Source organism: Contarinia nasturtii, unplaced genomic scaffold (genome assembly GCF_009176525.2).
Source record: "Contarinia nasturtii isolate CC-2019 unplaced genomic scaffold, AAFC_CNas_1.1 Cnas_scaffold_1240, whole genome shotgun sequence".
NCBI lineage: Eukaryota > Metazoa > Arthropoda > Insecta > Diptera > Cecidomyiidae > Contarinia > Contarinia nasturtii.
In genome coordinates, this window is record NW_022198581.1 from 519,792 (window position 1) to 536,623 (window position 16,832).

The 16,832-nt window shown below is 32.5% G+C and overlaps 2 protein-coding genes across 5 annotated transcripts; one reads left to right on the forward strand and one right to left on the reverse strand.

Moving 5' to 3' along the window:
• Positions 1-6,920: 6,920 nt before the first annotated feature.
• Positions 6,921-9,401, forward strand: LOC116345004 (26S proteasome non-ATPase regulatory subunit 12). 4 transcript variants are annotated; one of them, XM_031773964.1, is made up of 5 exons: positions 6,921-7,108; positions 7,524-8,278; positions 8,353-8,724; positions 8,799-9,060; positions 9,146-9,401. In XM_031773964.1, exons 2-5 carry the CDS (start codon positions 7,574-7,576, stop codon positions 9,175-9,177), a joined length of 1,371 nt encoding a protein of 456 aa, XP_031629824.1. In that variant the 5' UTR covers positions 6,921-7,108; positions 7,524-7,573; the 3' UTR covers positions 9,178-9,401. The 4 variants fall into 4 exon arrangements, with proteins under 4 accessions (XP_031629824.1, XP_031629825.1, XP_031629826.1 ...); XM_031773965.1 differs by lacking the exon at positions 6,921-7,108 and adding an exon at positions 7,216-7,348; XM_031773966.1 differs by lacking the exon at positions 6,921-7,108 and adding an exon at positions 7,408-7,426.
• A 184-nt stretch (positions 9,402-9,585) lies between these two features.
• Positions 9,586-15,934, reverse strand: LOC116345003. Its single transcript, XM_031773962.1, has 2 exons — positions 13,446-15,934; positions 9,586-13,340 (listed from the first exon to the last, which is right to left on the reverse strand). Exons 1-2 carry the CDS (start codon positions 14,742-14,744, stop codon positions 13,191-13,193), a joined length of 1,449 nt encoding a protein of 482 aa, XP_031629822.1. The 5' UTR covers positions 14,745-15,934; the 3' UTR covers positions 9,586-13,190.
• Positions 15,935-16,832: the final 898 nt, after the last annotated feature.

Below are 16,832 nucleotides of genomic sequence, written 5' to 3' on the forward strand. Positions count from 1 at the left end.
CTACCATCTCTTTCTCTTGTGTTGCACATATGTGTCTAATACAATATGTATATTCTTTTTATTCTTTGTTGCTATTTTTGGATCATTCATTCTATTTTCAGTTGACATTCATGTTTTGATGTTTTTCTCTGATATGTATCTCATCGTGCACGAGCACAACACAAAAAGAATAAAGCAATGTTTATTGTGGCAAGTTAGCGAGATGAGCAAACAATCGAGACATCGAAATCAATTTGCCAAAGAAATAGATAAGACTGGAGAGAGAGAGAAAGAAAACGTGACGCAAAAAGTAGACAAAAATTGTAAATGAAGAAAAGAATAAACGTTCACAAATATGATACAACGCAAAAAGAATGATGGTCGATTTTGTGAAAATAGTAAATACAGTTAGCGAAACTATAGCCGGAATGATGACTGTGACGGCAGCAACAGCCGCAGAGCATCACGAGGCACAAGGGATAAATTGACTCGAAGAGTAAATAGATTCATAGGACTTTCAACATACAATGCCGTAAATTGTATGAGGCACGCACCATCAAGTTGTAAAAATGTAAAACAATGCATACACACACATGATGAATATAAAATGACATTGATGACGTTCATCATTTGGCGTAAAAAGTGATTTTCAATGGATTGTCAGATCAAATGGATAAGTGACCAAACAAACGTCGTCAACATTTCACAAAAGTCATTCTCAATTGAATGTGTTATGGTCGAATGGAATGCGGCCCAAAGCATAATCCATATAATAATCAAATAAAATCCGTTTATTCGGTCATTTATGCTTTATACTAAACCCGAATGATTCATTTCACTTTCATTGAGCGACCTAAACTATCACATACAAAGTAGCAGTATAAGTGCTCTTCAAGCACTTTCAATGCTTTAATCCCTTTATCGAATCAACACATTCAACTCAAGCACCATAAGAAATGCTATCCGTTTTTTTCGCGAACGCGTGAAAAAGAGACAAATGAATAGAAAAAGAGACGACAACAGCAGAAAAAGAGGCAAGCGGTTGAGTGTGTTGTCTGTGTACGTTTGTTGTTTACGCAAATAGGTTTTGAGAATTGAAAGAAATTTACATCTCGAGATAGAGCACGAAACGAACATTGTGTTGACCATTCGTAATGGCATTTTCTTAGACTTTTAGCTTGGTTTCGACAATTTTCTCATTTTCCTCTCTATGCATTTCAATTAATTCACTCCATTGAGCTTTCAATAGGACGCCTCAATCACATCCTAATATAAGCTTTTTCGGATATATATATATTTTTGAATTCCAAATGTTAAAACGAAAATATGCAACTTTCATGATTGAGAAAGTAGACGACACAAACACATTATACGACATTCGATATGAAACGACACAGATTTCAGTACCAATCGAGAATAATTGCCCGACATTGCGCCTCCGTAATATATTCAATTAATTTCCCTTTTTTGCCATAATAAAATAGAAGAAATTCCAATCAAAGATGCTTGACATGGTCTGTTGGGCACCGTTGGAAATGTAAAATACACACAAAAAAGAAGAAAAATGTCTCCATTTCGACCTATACATTTGAACACAATTCAAAAAAAATAAAAATAAAGTACGATATATACGATTTTGGTAGAGTCACAATATTACACAGCACATATTCCATACTTGCGTGTGTTTGAATATAGTGTGTGTGTTCAAAAATTACAGTGTTTGGAGCACATTACGACGCCGATATGTCTCCACAACGATTTTATTCTTCTTCATTCACCTCGTCGAAATCGTTCGAATGCAATAGCTATCAAATTGAATTAAATTGTTGCATTTTTTGATGGCAACTATGAATATTCAGCTGTTTCGTACTATTTTCATTCTTTCAAACCATTTCTCCCATTTTCATGTCGTATTCTCCGTGTTGTGTGTTTTCATAGACTTTTTATTGTTTTGCCAGTAGTTTCAGTTCCAAAAATATATCCCAGCGATACAGACATCTTGAGATCGAAGGCGCGTGACGGTGTAAATCGCGCGTAATTGCATTAGTTTTCACTTTGTTTGTGTGACAAAAAGTCGATATTGAATGGAAAGTGCGAAAAAAATACAAAAAGTCGAGTGCGATAAATAAAAATTTTGAGGTGAAACCAATGAGTAAGCCAAATATTTTTCAGTTTTGGTATTGCTTTTCTCCGTCACAACTATGAATATTACGTCCAACCAATGAATTGACATGACATTGCGAAGTAGATTTTCAAGGATATATGCATATACTATGAAACAACACTATCGTAAATGTTTGTTTGTTTGCCTGTTTTTTTCTTCTCTTACGTCTCATTTGTCATCTGTCGAACTGACTGATAGACTTTTGTGGAAAAGTTGTTTTTATCCCCCCCAATATCGTTTTCTGAATCAATCGTAGTATTGGAAATTCACGCATCTTGATAATTCATGACGTTTATCAAATCGTTTATTCGTTTGAAATATAGGTGTGATACAACCACAATTTCGAAAGCCACATTTCCACCAAATTGTCTCCGGTTTCTGTCACTTTCATTCTATGCTTTAGATTATAAAACAGATCTTGGCGTCAATTGGTTGAAACTCAAAACTTTTTGCGAGAGAAAAAAAGTCACGAAAACACATCGTAAATAGAGAGATGGAAACGACCAAATGGTTTTATTTGCTAGTTTATACGTGCATTGCACATATCTCATGGATATTGATCCACTCAATGATCCAACGACATTTAAAACCATTAATGTCACCATTTCATAAACCATCAATCAGTTTGAATGCTATTAAAATTGGCTTCTTCCATGCATTTCTGTTCTTTGAATTGTGAAAACAATGGGATTGGCACATTTCAGTTTGATAGAAGATTCACATTTTCACCAACTTTTTAGTTTTTAGAAGTAGCTGTAAAAACTTTTGCTTTTCGCTTGAGTTGAAAAAATTAATTAATATTATTATTACTCGATAAAGTACAGTTGGATGTGTTAAAGGATTTCAAAGCTATTTTGATAAGAACATCTTGAATAATAATGAAAATACTAATAAATTTTCAGAGAAAGCCGCATAAACAACATCCTTCATAAGCTTCCTCCGGATATTTATTATATTATATGTCTGTGTGGATGAGACAGAAATTACAAAAAAAAATGTGACCACGTCATTAGTGATCACAGCAAGCAAAAAAATAAAATTGAAGAGATCAAAACAGAATTGGAATTGAAAAATGTCAGTAATTAATTTATTGTATACAGTACAATGTACTGTACAATTTTATTCAGTATAAAAGTAGTTTTTTTTTGTTTTGTCGCTGAGATGAGCAATATTCCTGGGATGAATTACATTCGATAGAACTATAAGATACATGTACTGTCCTTTGAATTTAATCAAATTGAATTTTATTGCAATTGGTTGAAGCTCTTAAAAATGAAATAAACACATTGTCAATGTGAGTAAAAATAGTTTTTTTTTTGATTCCCTGCGGTATAAAAATGTATGTGGACAAATTTGTCATTAAAGGCTTGTCACACGGCATGAATCACGAATCAGTCCACTTTCCTAAAGTGCTCAATTCATTTCATACATATGATTCTCATCACGTTTTTTCATGGATAAATCCATTCATAGTAGCATTGATGTCCGTTTAACGGACTTTGTCACTACCCCACTTGTGCTTCAATTGATTCCATCAATTTGAATTCTGAACGTTCCACTTCGACGTGGGTTCTCCAATGCAGATGACCATCTTCAGTGAGAGAAAAATCTCAGCTCATGACTTATTCAATTGGTACACTTAGTAAAGGAAAATCTCTTGTTTATGGGTATAGGTCGTGTTCGTCATTGCTATAAATCTTGTTGAATCAGTCGCACTTCTTCATTTTCTTTTCTACTATATTCTTGTCTTGGTACAATTGAAGTTGTTGTATGTTTTAATAAAAAAAATTCTATAAAATTTATCCTTTGCATTCCAATTTGGCCCAAGCTTCATTTCATGTTCGAATGTAAATGCTTCGTGCGTATTTCCGTAAAATTTTCGCATAAAAAGCACTGTGCGTGTGAAATAAAAATGACTATGACAATTATATTATCCTGAAGCTTGTCATTGTACGCTGATCACGATGTTTACTGTTTACCATTCTGAATTATGTGCGTACGTGCATTTCGTTTCATGTAATTTCAAATGATGAATGAATTCTAGGCGACATGTAAAAATTGTTGTCGTTAAAAGCGATATTTAGGGCAAATGGAGTAATGCAGCATTAAACTATGTCAATTCAACAATATGGGTATGCTTTTAAAATCGTTGCCATTTTAAGTGCTTGATCACGTAGATGTACCATTTGTTACACAGAGTGAACACTATTTACTTGTGAATATTGAACTTTTATCATTTTTACAATTTAATTTATATCCTTTTCAATTGTTTGGGAATTTAGTTGTGAATTAAAAGTAATGATAGTATTTACTGAGTAGTAATCAAATCAACCTCGAATCATTTTAATTCAAAGAAATAGTTGTATAAATATATTCATGTACAATTCACCTTATCTCAAGTGACGTAAATCCCGAAGAATATGCACAAACATTTCAATATGCTCTGAATATAATAATGATTGATTCAGATGGAATCTTAAATGATTCGTTGTATACCTGGTTGTTTTTGTTCATAAGGATACCACCGCAATGTAAGCGGAAATAAAACTAAGAACATTTTCATGAAATCATAAAGTCATCCACCGGGATGCACTCGAATAACTTACTTCTCAAGTATTCCATAATGCTGTTGAACTCCATAACGAAAAACTGGATAGAACGAAACCTTAATAAATATCTCTTTATCTCAAAATGAAGTGACATTCAAGTTTATAACTATGTAAATAATTAGTTCTCTCGTGAGTATATTCATTTCGAATAATTTTATCTATATTTTTCTTTTGAATTTCCGCACAAAAGACTCTGCAGTCACTTAATTTATTCACTTTTTAGTTGTACCTATTAGGTACTACCTAAAGCACCCGCTCAGCGGGTAGTACTTATATGGCTCATACTATTATATCACCCGCTCATTATTATTTGAGCGAACGTCTTCGGGTTCATCATTATAAAAAAAATAAATCAAATCATGAGTCAAATTCGATATTTTACAACAAATATTTTATCAATAATTGCAGGTTGAACCACAAGTGATTGCAAAAAATTAAGAATATTGATGGACTATGCCGTGAACCCAATGGAATTGGCAACCAATGTGCATGCATCTTAGTCAATGTGTACTATCTACTGGAACGCCGGTGAAATTGTGACATTTACGTTTGTCACGAGAAATGTTCGATGAGTATGTTAACAAATATATGATCGAAAATGAATGTTAGTCTTCTCTCGATATTTGATTCAAATGTAACATCACCAACACCATATAAAAATTGGGATTTTTTTCAGAGACTGTTTCTCATAGTAATATATGTCAGGAGGAGTGCTATGAGTAACTGAAGGAGAAACAGTCTCTGATTTACTGCTTTGAAAAAAGAAAATCAACATAAATGACACACTTTCAATTTTTTTAAAGAAAAATTCAAAGTGGAAGTCGAATATTGTAAAATTAGAAATGTTCACTAAATTGGAAAAGCTTTAGAAAATCTGTGCCCAAATTTAAAATTGAAATTCATTGCTTTGGTCTTTTTACATACAGGTTAATTGAAAAATACAAATTGGAAAGAGCCGAAAAAGGGACGGCCTTATCCGCCGAAATGATGCTACAAATAAAGAAACTTAAAACAGACAAAAAAGCAATCGTTGAGTCGTTGTTATTAGGTGGTGACAATTTTGAATCGTCTCAGCTGTATTAGAGTCATATGTACATGACTTAAATGAACTAGTTGTGGCAGAAAAGAATGTTAACCATTTATTGGAAATGAAAATCGACCAAGTGACAATTAAGAAAAATGGATTTTTGCTCACTATACCCATTGGTATGGATTGAATTTTATTTTCCAAATGTTTTTTTAGATGAAATTAAGGAGAAAATAAATATCGTGCAACAAATGAAACCGAATAATATTGCAGACTTCATCCTTTGCTAATTGCCGACGCGATTGTATTGGAAAAATATAAGCGTGACCTCGTTGAATTAAACGCCATTGGAAATGATCATCCGATTTATTATTATAGCGCAAAACTAGGAATAATTACTGGAAGTAAAACCAACTATTTAAAATATATTCGAAGCTATTGTCCAGAGGAAGTGTTTGCAATAATTGAAGCACGTATTAAACAAAAAAATGATACCATACTCGTAAGTATGATGATTCGAAAGAATTGAATTTTCATCAATGAATTTTTTTATAAGATAGTTTTTTATTTTTATTATGAAACAAACCTTTGCACAATATTTTTTAGTCTTCGTTCAGTTTGGTTTCGAGTCGAAGACTGGAGTTTTGATAAAAGCCATTTTAACATGAACATATTTTTTACATGTTAAAATTGCATTTTACCCGCAAACAAAATGTGTTGCGGTTAAATTGAGCATGTTAAAATTTAATTGTAAATTTTTGGAACAGTAAAGACTTGAATGTAATTTGGTTTATCAATTATCATATTCACACTTCTAAAACCTCTCTCTCTATCTCTATCTATCTCAAGACATGGTAAATTTTCATTAGATATCGCTGTTTCTGTCACACGTTAATTTGTTAATTTAAATCAAAACTAAATTTTTTTCACGTAAAATTCGAGTATTGAAACAATACGTTGAACGTTGAGTTCGTTTTTTTTAAATACAGCGCCGTCATGTTGAACAACATAAAAACATCAAAATGTGTGAACTGAAACTGTCAGTGACGAATGCAGCGAGCAGCTGTTATCACACTCATTCATGGTCTTCTTACGTTGCGTGCAAGTGAGACGGCAACTGATGTTTACACTCAGTTTGACTGTTCAATGACGATTTCAATACACGTACACTTGAAGATTGTTTGCTGCTGTATGTAAAGTAACTCGCCGTGAAAAACAATATAATAAGAAAAATTCAATCAGTTCGCCTGCATTGTTTTTCAAAATAATTGTCCAACGGGAGAATATCCAGCGAAACGAAATATTGAATAAATAAAAACAAAATTCGAAGTAAGTTTCATCCATTTGCTTAGAATTGTCAATTTGTTTTGCTCTAGTGTTTATGATGACAAACAAGTTTTTGACAATACCGAAATTGTGGATTTTCTTTGGAAGAATTCAGTTAAATTAAAATAATTTTCACATCATCTTCGAGAAATTCGTGATATTTTTCGATTTGTGTGCGAAAATTGGAAGAATTGTGATAATTTAGGAGAAACAGACATAAGTTATTAAAGCGTTGCGTTTGAGGTTAGGTTCAATTGTTTGCCTTTGTGCAAGTCATTTTAAAATCGGAACAAGCAAAGCCGATTCATATTCAGCATAGTTGTAAAGTTCTGACAATTTGTAGGAATTTTAAATATTAAAAAAACATTTGTAAAATTAATTGTAATTATCTTCTCATTCTTCTTTTTTTTGTGTGCAGATAATTTTATTTTGTTGCCAATTGTGTTGATTAGAAACAAAAGTTAAAAGATGGATGATCCACGATTCGATAATTTGGTGAATATCGACGGCGGTCGTATCATCAAGATGGAGGTAGACTACAGCAGCGCTTGCGATGAAAAAATACCGGCATTGAAAGAAGCTGCTAAAGATCCAGCCAAATTCCATCAATCGATCGATGGTTTGCTTCAATTGGAAAAACAAACGCGTTTGGGCGCTGATATGGTGTCATGTTCACGTGTATTGTGTGCTATTGTGCAAATATGCTTTGATGCGCGCAACTGGAATGCACTCAATGAGCACATTGCATTGTTGGTAAAACGTCGTTCCCAATTGAAACAGGCCGTCGTTAAAATGGTCCAAGAATGTTGCACGTATGTCGATCAAATCACCGAAAAGGATGTCAAATTAAAGTTAATTGATACATTGCGTACGGTAACGGAGGGGAAAATTTATGTTGAAGTTGAACGGGCACGTTTAACAAAAATTTTGGCCAATATAAAGGAAGCGGATGGTGATATTGTTGCTGCTGCAAATGTGATGGAAGAATTGCAAGTTGAAACGTACGGCACAATGGAGAAACGTGAAAAAGTCGAATTGATTCTTGAACAAATGCGATTGTGTTTGGCAAAACAAGATTTGGTGCGGGCACAAATTATTGCGAAAAAAATCAGCATTAAATTCTTCGATGATCCAGAACAAGAAGACCTTAAGTACAAATATTATTGCATTATGGTAAGTGAAACAGCGGCAAATTGAAAACATACAAAAAAAATTAATTATTTCTATTCACTTGAATACACACACAGATTGATTTGGATCAAGATACATCATACTTGCGCACATCACGTCACTATCAAGCGATTATGGATTCAAAAATCATTGCCGATATTCCAAATCGAAGACAACAAATGATGGTGTTTGCATGCTTGTATTGCATTTTGGCACCATACGACAATGAACAACAAGACATGATGCTGAAATTAGATAAAATGAAGCAACTCGATGAGTCGACCATTTGCAAAGAGTTGTTACGTTTATTTATGTGCAAAGAACTTATCGATTTTGCTGCAATGGAAAATTTGTACGGCAAAGAATTGCTTGGCTTTGAAATTTTCAATCAAAGCAAAGCACATGGCAAAAAATGCTGGACGGAACTCAAAAATCGTGTTATTGAACATGTGAGTATTTTTGGAAGACATTTTTTTTTTTGATGAATATTGATTTTTCCTTTCTTTTTTTTTAAATTATTCAGAATATTCGCGTCATTTCCAACTACTACACCAGAATCAGTTTGAATCGATTGTGTGAATTGCTTAAACTTCCAGCCGAACAAACTGAAGAATACCTTTCGCAGTTGGCCAATAATAATGCGCTTACTGTGAAAATCGATCGTCCATCGGGCGTTATTCATTTTTCAACGAAAAAGGCACCAAGCGACATTCTCAACGACTGGGCGTTCGACATCTCGAAACTCATGAGCTTGGTCAATAAAACCTGTCATCTCATAAACAAAGGTATGGCAAACAATTTCTATACATATTCAAATTTTGTATCGATTAATTTTTATGTGTGATTAACATTCATTTTCTTCATTTACAGAGGAATGTATAAACAATGTATTAGCCGATTAATCATTTAAGTGATCCAGATTTATGATACGTGCGCTATGCTACAAACACGTCAGCACCAACACACATTAAATTCTCTACTTGTTTTCTTTTTCTCTTAAAATTTCATTTTTTTCTTTATTTGTCTACAATTAGCCCATTTTCAATTGTTACAACTGAAAATATTTATATTTTTTTTAGTGTTTTGTAAACTGAAACAGAATACACCACGAAAAAATATCATCTTTTGTACTAATTGATTTTATTTCACTAAATAAATGAAGAAAAGCGTATAGAATGCGAAAATATCGAAAAATTTCATGTTTGATTTTTGGATATTGTGGAAAACTTACCTTTATCTTTCCAATGCGGCAATGCGGCTAGCAATGAGAAATAGATTAAAGAATAAAAACAATGAAAGGCTTAATGCTGTTGGCTTTTAGCAATTTTTTTTATGGTTTGTTGGGCTATATCAGGATCTTATGTTCTATAGACTATTTATTGCATCAAAATTCTACAATTTCATTTGTTGATAATGATTTTTTGTTGTTGTTGTTGTTGTTGTCTCTTTTTGGTTAAATTGGTTTTTTGCATTCTACAAATCGAGTTGAGTTTGTTTATTTGTCTCACAAAATGTGCTTGTTACAATTTGATTGCCTGCTAAAACTTATATAAAGTCACAAACTATGTGCTATTGTTGATCAATTGTACGAATCGTGACACAGAGAGAAATGTACTTTGTGTCATTAAAAAGAAATTGTCCGCATTCATTCAGACCCTGGATATTCGAATATATTAAATTGAAACAATCGCAAGCACTGTTACCTTATTAATGTGTAGATATTTAATGCATTGTTTTTTTTTTTATTTATTCCACTGATAATGGATTTGTTGCAGTTCAAAATATACAATTTCTTTTTTGTCGTAAGATATACCCAGTGTGACGGATTGAACAACCCAATGGACTTGAGAAAAACAAACCAATCTGTTATTGGAAAGGAGAATTATATTATGCATACCAGATTTAAGATTTGTGTATATCTATCGAAATAAATTTTGTTTATATTTAGTATAATAGTATTTTGATATTTTATGGCATGGAATCGTTTCTTTTTTTTGGTTTTATACATCGAATCAAAACTTGGCATTTATTTCAGTCGAGATCGCACGTGCTTTTTTTTGTTTTCTCTTTCTAAATTATGTTTTTTAATCTCTCCGGGAGAAGCGAAAAACATCGCCAATAAAATATATCACTAAACAATCAATAAATTATAATATATATTTTTATGATTTTTTGTTTTTTTTATAGGTGCTTCACATTTTTTTTTATTTAAATTATCAGGAGGATTGATTGACCCAGAATAAATGTTGATTGAAGAATAAATAGAAATATCCAGCTAATTTGTTAATACAGCCGATCATCCATTTATTTTGATAACCTATTCTTTCTTTTTCAAATTTCTCTCATAAGACCAATTTGTGTGTTTCGGCACTTTAGAAAATACATGATGATTAGATTGCTTGCGCACTTCGAAAACAGAGTGGACAAGCGAAAACGACAAAAAAAAAATCGTAAATGCGTCAAGCAATGGTATCATAAATAATTCAAAGAAATAAGACTTGAAGCATGCTATAGATGGTCAATGAATACTATTAATTCTTTATGAAACATGCAAAGTTTACCTCGGAAAATTGTGTGGGATGTCTTTTTTTCGGGTATATTTATGACGTAAAATCAAACTATGTTTGTTGTTTTTGTGGCACACATATTCAATAGACCAACTTTAATGGAACGATCCAAAAATTATAATATTTAAAAGAATCCATATACGCTTAACAATTAAAGTTATAGCCTGACTGAATGCGATTGAATGTGATTTGAATTATAAAATTGTTATTTAAAAATTTTCCCGCTTGTCAATAATATTAGTAAGTTTCAAAAGAAGGTTGTTTTTTTTTCGTGCGTTCTTTTCGATCATGTGCTTATAAGCACCATAGCAATTGAAGAAAGTCTTTCTGAACAGTTCGGCACAGTAAACAACAGAAAAAGAATGAAAAAAAGTACATTCTTTTCAAGCTCACTAATAGAAGGAAATTTCGTATGAAAGTTCTGTAGCATGTCTTCTTTTGTTTGATTTTAAGACAAAATGTATAGGGCCTTTCGTGTTATATATATATATATTTATGTATGTATGGGTGTTGGCGAATCCTTCAGAATAAATATTTTTTTTCTTTCTTACTTATAAATTATTTCTAATCCTCTAGCGTAACATATTATTATCATATTTGTTTTTTTTTTATATAATCATGGATGGAAGTCGCTTTTTAATACTTTTTGTTCGTTTTGTTTTTTTTTAGTAAACGTTAACATTTTTTTTCTTTTCTAATTATTTTTCGCTATTGATTATTAAAAATGTTCATGTGTGATTATTATTGAATTTTAATCGCATGGCTGTTGATAGCACATTAGTGAAAAAAAAAAGAAAATTTCCAGCAATCAAAACTAAATTGTAATGATATTTCGAGAAAATCAAAATTTTACTTTCAAAAAAAGTATCACGGTAAAGTTGATAAGTTGCTTCATTAAAAATTCACGTTACACGCAACTACACTTGATCAGACGGTCAAAGATGATGTCTTGACTTTAATTGTTCAATTACAAAACGAAAATGTCAAATCCAAGGGAAAAACCTACTCAAGAAAAGGAATTCTGTAAAAAAAACAGGTGAGTCGTGTGTTCCATGGAAAAAAGTCCATTTTCTACCTTAAAATATAGAGTCTACATTGCCGTTTGATATATCTAATTTCAAATTATGCCTAAATATGCAAATACAATGATATCAAAATACATGAAATGCACATTACAGCAGGATATACCGTCAAATCGATCGAACCGCCCATATAAATTCACGCGACGGATATAAATCATCTAGATAGCCGCAAATTTTTCGTTTTTGTAATATTTATCGATTGTGACACTCATATGTAGTTGTCTAAAATCGTTGCTTCACGTCGAAGACGCAATGAATGTCACCGAATCGAAATATATATATAAAAAATGTGTCTGGTTTATCCGTCGAATGGATTGATATGTGCAAATCGATTCATCTGACGATATTCCCTGCATTACATTAGTAGTAAATGTTTTTCCAACAATTTTCTATAAGTTCTTATTTATAGTAAGCACGTATATTGTTTTTGTTATATTTTGTTGCTGTTGTTGTTCATGCCGCGTGCAAAATAAAAATGCGTGAACTGTGTATGTTTGGGATTCCGATTCATTTCAAATCGCATTTTCAATTCGAAGTTTTTGTTCAACGGATCATTTTTGTACTTGTACTTTTATATCCGAAAGTGTCATTTCATTAGTTTTAAAATCTAAATTATGCACATCAAATTAACAACATAGCAGTTCAATTAGAACGAATTTCACAAGAAAATATGTGCTTTGGTGCGAACGTTTATTCTTTTTTTTTTTCATCATTTCTAAAATTGTTGATGGTGCACAGTGTGTATGACATCAATACAATATCATCTCAAAATAAAACGCGTGTAGCAGACTATAAAAATTGAAATCATAAAGCAAATATACCACTGAGTTCGATCCAAAAGCATCCTCAAATGGACGCAAGATTTAGATTTTTGAACTCATCTGCTAACCGAACCAATTAGAATCAAAATGACGATGACAAATCAATTGATACAATGACATTTTTACGGTTCTTGACATCAATTTTGCTATTTCATCTAATCTACACAGAATTAAATCACACACACGCGCTATCATTTGATGAATATTTAAACATCGAGTCCTAATATAAGTATCATTACATTTATGCATGGCAGAAGCAATACGTATCTTTTCATGTTTTTCCTTCATTTTCTGTTTCACGGACGACCAAAAAAATTGTGTTCCGCACCCACCATCCGACAATTCGTATTTATAGACAATTATCATAAAAAGTGCATGTGTACACTTTGTTTAGGATGTCAAACAGGTGGTGTTTTGGGTGAGTTTGTTTGTATGCATTCAACATTTATGGTGTTGCAACGGTTTTAATCGGCGTTTTGAATAGCATACTACAAAGTTCGCCTTCACCTTTGCACAATAAGATTTGTTGTGATCTCTCATCACTTTTTTTTATGTTTCCAAGTATTCTGCGTATACGCGGTTCCATCCATCCGTTCTGAAAGTAAAATAAAAATACAAACATTTCAAACCAATTCGTCCGCATTTCATTAAAAAAATTACCGCAAGAGCTTTGAAGCGAATTAAAAAAAAAATCATTTACCTTAACGAGCTCGACTTCAGTGCCATCGGCTTTATTTCCATTTTTGGTACTAAAATATTCGTCAATGTACCGTTGTTCTTTTGATTTTCGTTTGTTATTTGACTTTTGACGAGGATTATTGTTGTTATTTGGTTGTTGTTTCGTTTTTGGTTTTTGATTTTCCGATTTTGTTTGTTGCATTGCATTTTGTTTTTTATGGGCTTTAGCAATTTTCCTTGGAAGCATTTGATCGTCGTTTTTGTCAAAGAATTCGGAAGCCACTTCCGCACTATTATCACTAACACCATACGAATTGTCTGCGAAACTTTTCATAATTTTCTCTTGTTTATTGAGTTTTTTGGCTTTGATTTCTTCAATAGTTGGCGCTACCAAGTCTTGATTCGATTGTTGTTGATCCATTTGACTGCTAAAATCTCCACTTCCACTATTGAAATAATCATCATAATCATCGTCATCAATATCAAACGTTTCGCTGCTATCCGTATCGCTGATATCGGAATAACCGAAATTTTTGAATTTTTGACTAACAATCGTTGGTTTTTTTGACGATTTTTTATCACGAACGCCAATTGTTGGTTGCACTTTTTCGGTTGTTGGTGTCTTCTTTGCATCGGGTTTGTCTGGAATCATTGACGGTTCGTCTGGTAATTTTTCAACGCTTGTTTCAATTTCCATAATATTACTATTCGGTGTATTTAGCTCCTCGTTGTCATCACCATCGATATAAATGGTTTCATCATTCTCGCCTAATTCGACTTTGTTGCGTTGCTGATTCAAATATTCCTCCTTTTTCAAATCAGCTATAACACGATCCGTTATCGATTGTGTAACACTTTTATACATCGTTGGTGATGGTGTTTTTGTTTTACCATTCGTTGATGTCATTGAATCCGCTGAATCTTGTTCATCGCCGGTGGCCAAACTATTTGCAATGTATGGTTTGTATAGGATTTTTGTGCTTGAAAATCCAGTTCTGTCATTGTTCAATTTATCGGGATCGTTTTTGAATGATGCCAACGATGTATGAATTCCGTTTTGTGATTTTATCTGATTCGCATTTCCGTATGCGCTTTTATTGAATCGTTGTGATACAACGAATGCATCCATTTCGCCATCGAGCACCAATGATAACGGTTCGGATGTGGACGAAATGTGAGCGACCGTTTCACGGGAACTAAATACAAACGATGATATCATACCACCGATCATAAAAACTAGAATTAGTATACAAAAAATGCACAACGTAAAGAGATGTGCGGGCAATTTTCGGCCAATCGATAAAATCACTTGGTTTAACATTATGTCTTCTTTTTTTCTTTATTTTCTTTCTCGAGTTTGTTGAAGAGTTCTCGCCGAGCTTCAGACAAAAACTTTTCCTCTCTTGGTACTTGTCGACTTTTTATTCTTATTTTTTTTCTTTTTCCGATTACTTCGCGTTCGCTTTTGTTTTTCTCTGTTTTAGATACGCACTTGTGTCTCGTCCTTTTCACACGATACCAAGTATGTATGCCTATGACACGTCGTTCTATATATGTTTGGTTTATATTATATACGCTTACGTATGTTTCTGTATGTAAAATCAGTCGTTTTGGATATGCTCCGATAAATCAATTTATATGCAGATAATTTTATTTACTCGTCTTTCATGTTATTTTCAAATAAATTCCGTTCGGGGACTCCTTTTTCTTTCTTTCTCTGTTTTCGTTACATTCGCACAAAATTTGTTTTTCCTTCTCTTTTCAATATAAAATCAATGCACAGCATGTATTCAATATTTCTCAAGTTAAATTAAGTTTTATTTGATTCTACGGACGAAAAGCTAGCAACATTTACACTTTAAGCCAAATTTCGATGATAGGCTGTCTATTTAGAAAAATTTCCTATTTAATTTACACTTGAAATTGAGAGTCTTTTCACATCGTCCTCTTCTTCTTCTTATTCGTATTATTTTGCAAATAAATTGCTACACTTGTCGTTATGGATATAATGTAGATATCAAAAGAAAACAGTTGCGTGCAATCTTTTGTGCGTTTTTTTATGTGTTTTGATGTCGTAGAAAATTATTTTGCGCGACACTCATTCACTTGAAAAATGTCGAACGAACCGAAAAAAATATTAACGAAAATACACACATTTTATCATCAAAATAAAATTGAAAAATATTCAACTGATTTGTATCATATTGCTAGTAACATTTTTCTTCTTCTTGCATATTTGAATCGATCGTTTGATATGTTTGAATTTAAGCAACACAAATTGTGGCCACGATTTTCAGTGTAAAAACACAAAACAAATCGAGTTGTTTTTTTTTTTGCGCGTTGTTGAGTTATCAGAGGCCCACTTTTATTTGTGAACTTATGCGAACACCGAGCGTGAGTGAGTTAGTGGGAATTTTCGTTTCAAAATTTTCCAAACCAATTCAGAAAAGGGATACACAAAATCACACAGATTGATGTATATAGTTCATAGGTACTGGTAGAATGTTATGGTGTAATTCCTATATAGAGAACAGTGTAAGAAAATTTTTCGTCTGAAAAGCACGGAAAAACTGAACGAATACCATTGCAATGGTAATCGAACCAATACAAGGGGGAAAACATACCAACAATGTTGGTGCACTAAACATTTCGGAGTTTTTGGCAAATCATTGTGTATGTGTGGGTGTGCATTATTAGAGGACATGAACAATTGTCATGCGCACAATTTATATCGCACAGAACATGGTGAATTTTCGAATACTCTTCAAATGGAATTGAATGTCGCTTTCTCTGTTTTGAATATACATTGTATTTTATACGTTGTATATGCGTAACGTCATCAGCACTAGGGTGACACACAGGACACGGTGGTGGGCATATTATAATATTGCCTGTTTGTTTTGCGATGGTGCTTAAACACAGTTAGATAAGAAATTCGTTTACAAGCAAAACTTGAGCATAAGATTTATGTAAGCGGGTGTATTTTATTAGCCATTTACAAGAAACGATTGCCGATTTGTGTTGATGATAGGGCGGTCATATAGCACTAGATAAAAAAAACACACTACAAAACAAATACTTACATAAACAACGTCTTCCGTTGCAAATGCAGTTTAATGCGATAAATAACGTCTCTCTGCATTCTTATCAACCACACTTAAGCCAAAATGTATACAAATGATAATTGCTGATTGTTGTTGTTTTCTTTTTATTTTGTTTTTTTTTTTACCAACGAAAATACACAATTTATTTTCCGTTAAGATTAATTTCCATTCTGATGATTAAACACATTCTTTTTCAATTTTTCTTTAAATTTAAATCCTTAACCCAACCTCAAAAGAGAAATTAAGAAAAAAATATGTATATATTTTTCTAAAAGAAAAGTTTGTTTGTTTTTCTGTTGTTGAGC

What these genes read in the sequence shown, in the direction of transcription:
- LOC116345004 (XM_031773964.1), top strand. Translation starts at nt 7,574, where the DNA reads ATGGATGATCCACGATTCGATAATTTGGTGAATATCGACGGCGGTCGT. An exon ending in AAAATCGTGTTATTGAACAT is followed by an intron (nt 8,725 to 8,798) that starts GTGAGTATTTTT and finishes TAAATTATTCAG; the next exon opens with AATATTCGCGTCATTTCCAA. An exon ending in CTGTCATCTCATAAACAAAG is followed by an intron (nt 9,061 to 9,145) that starts GTATGGCAAACA and finishes CTTCATTTACAG; the next exon opens with AGGAATGTATAAACAATGTA.
- LOC116345003 (XM_031773962.1), bottom strand. Translation starts at nt 14,744, where the DNA reads ATGTTAAACCAAGTGATTTTATCGATTGGCCGAAAATTGCCCGCACAT. An exon ending in CTGAAGTCGAGCTCGTTAAG is followed by an intron (nt 13,341 to 13,445) that starts GTAAATGATTTT and finishes TTTTACTTTCAG; the next exon opens with AACGGATGGATGGAACCGCG.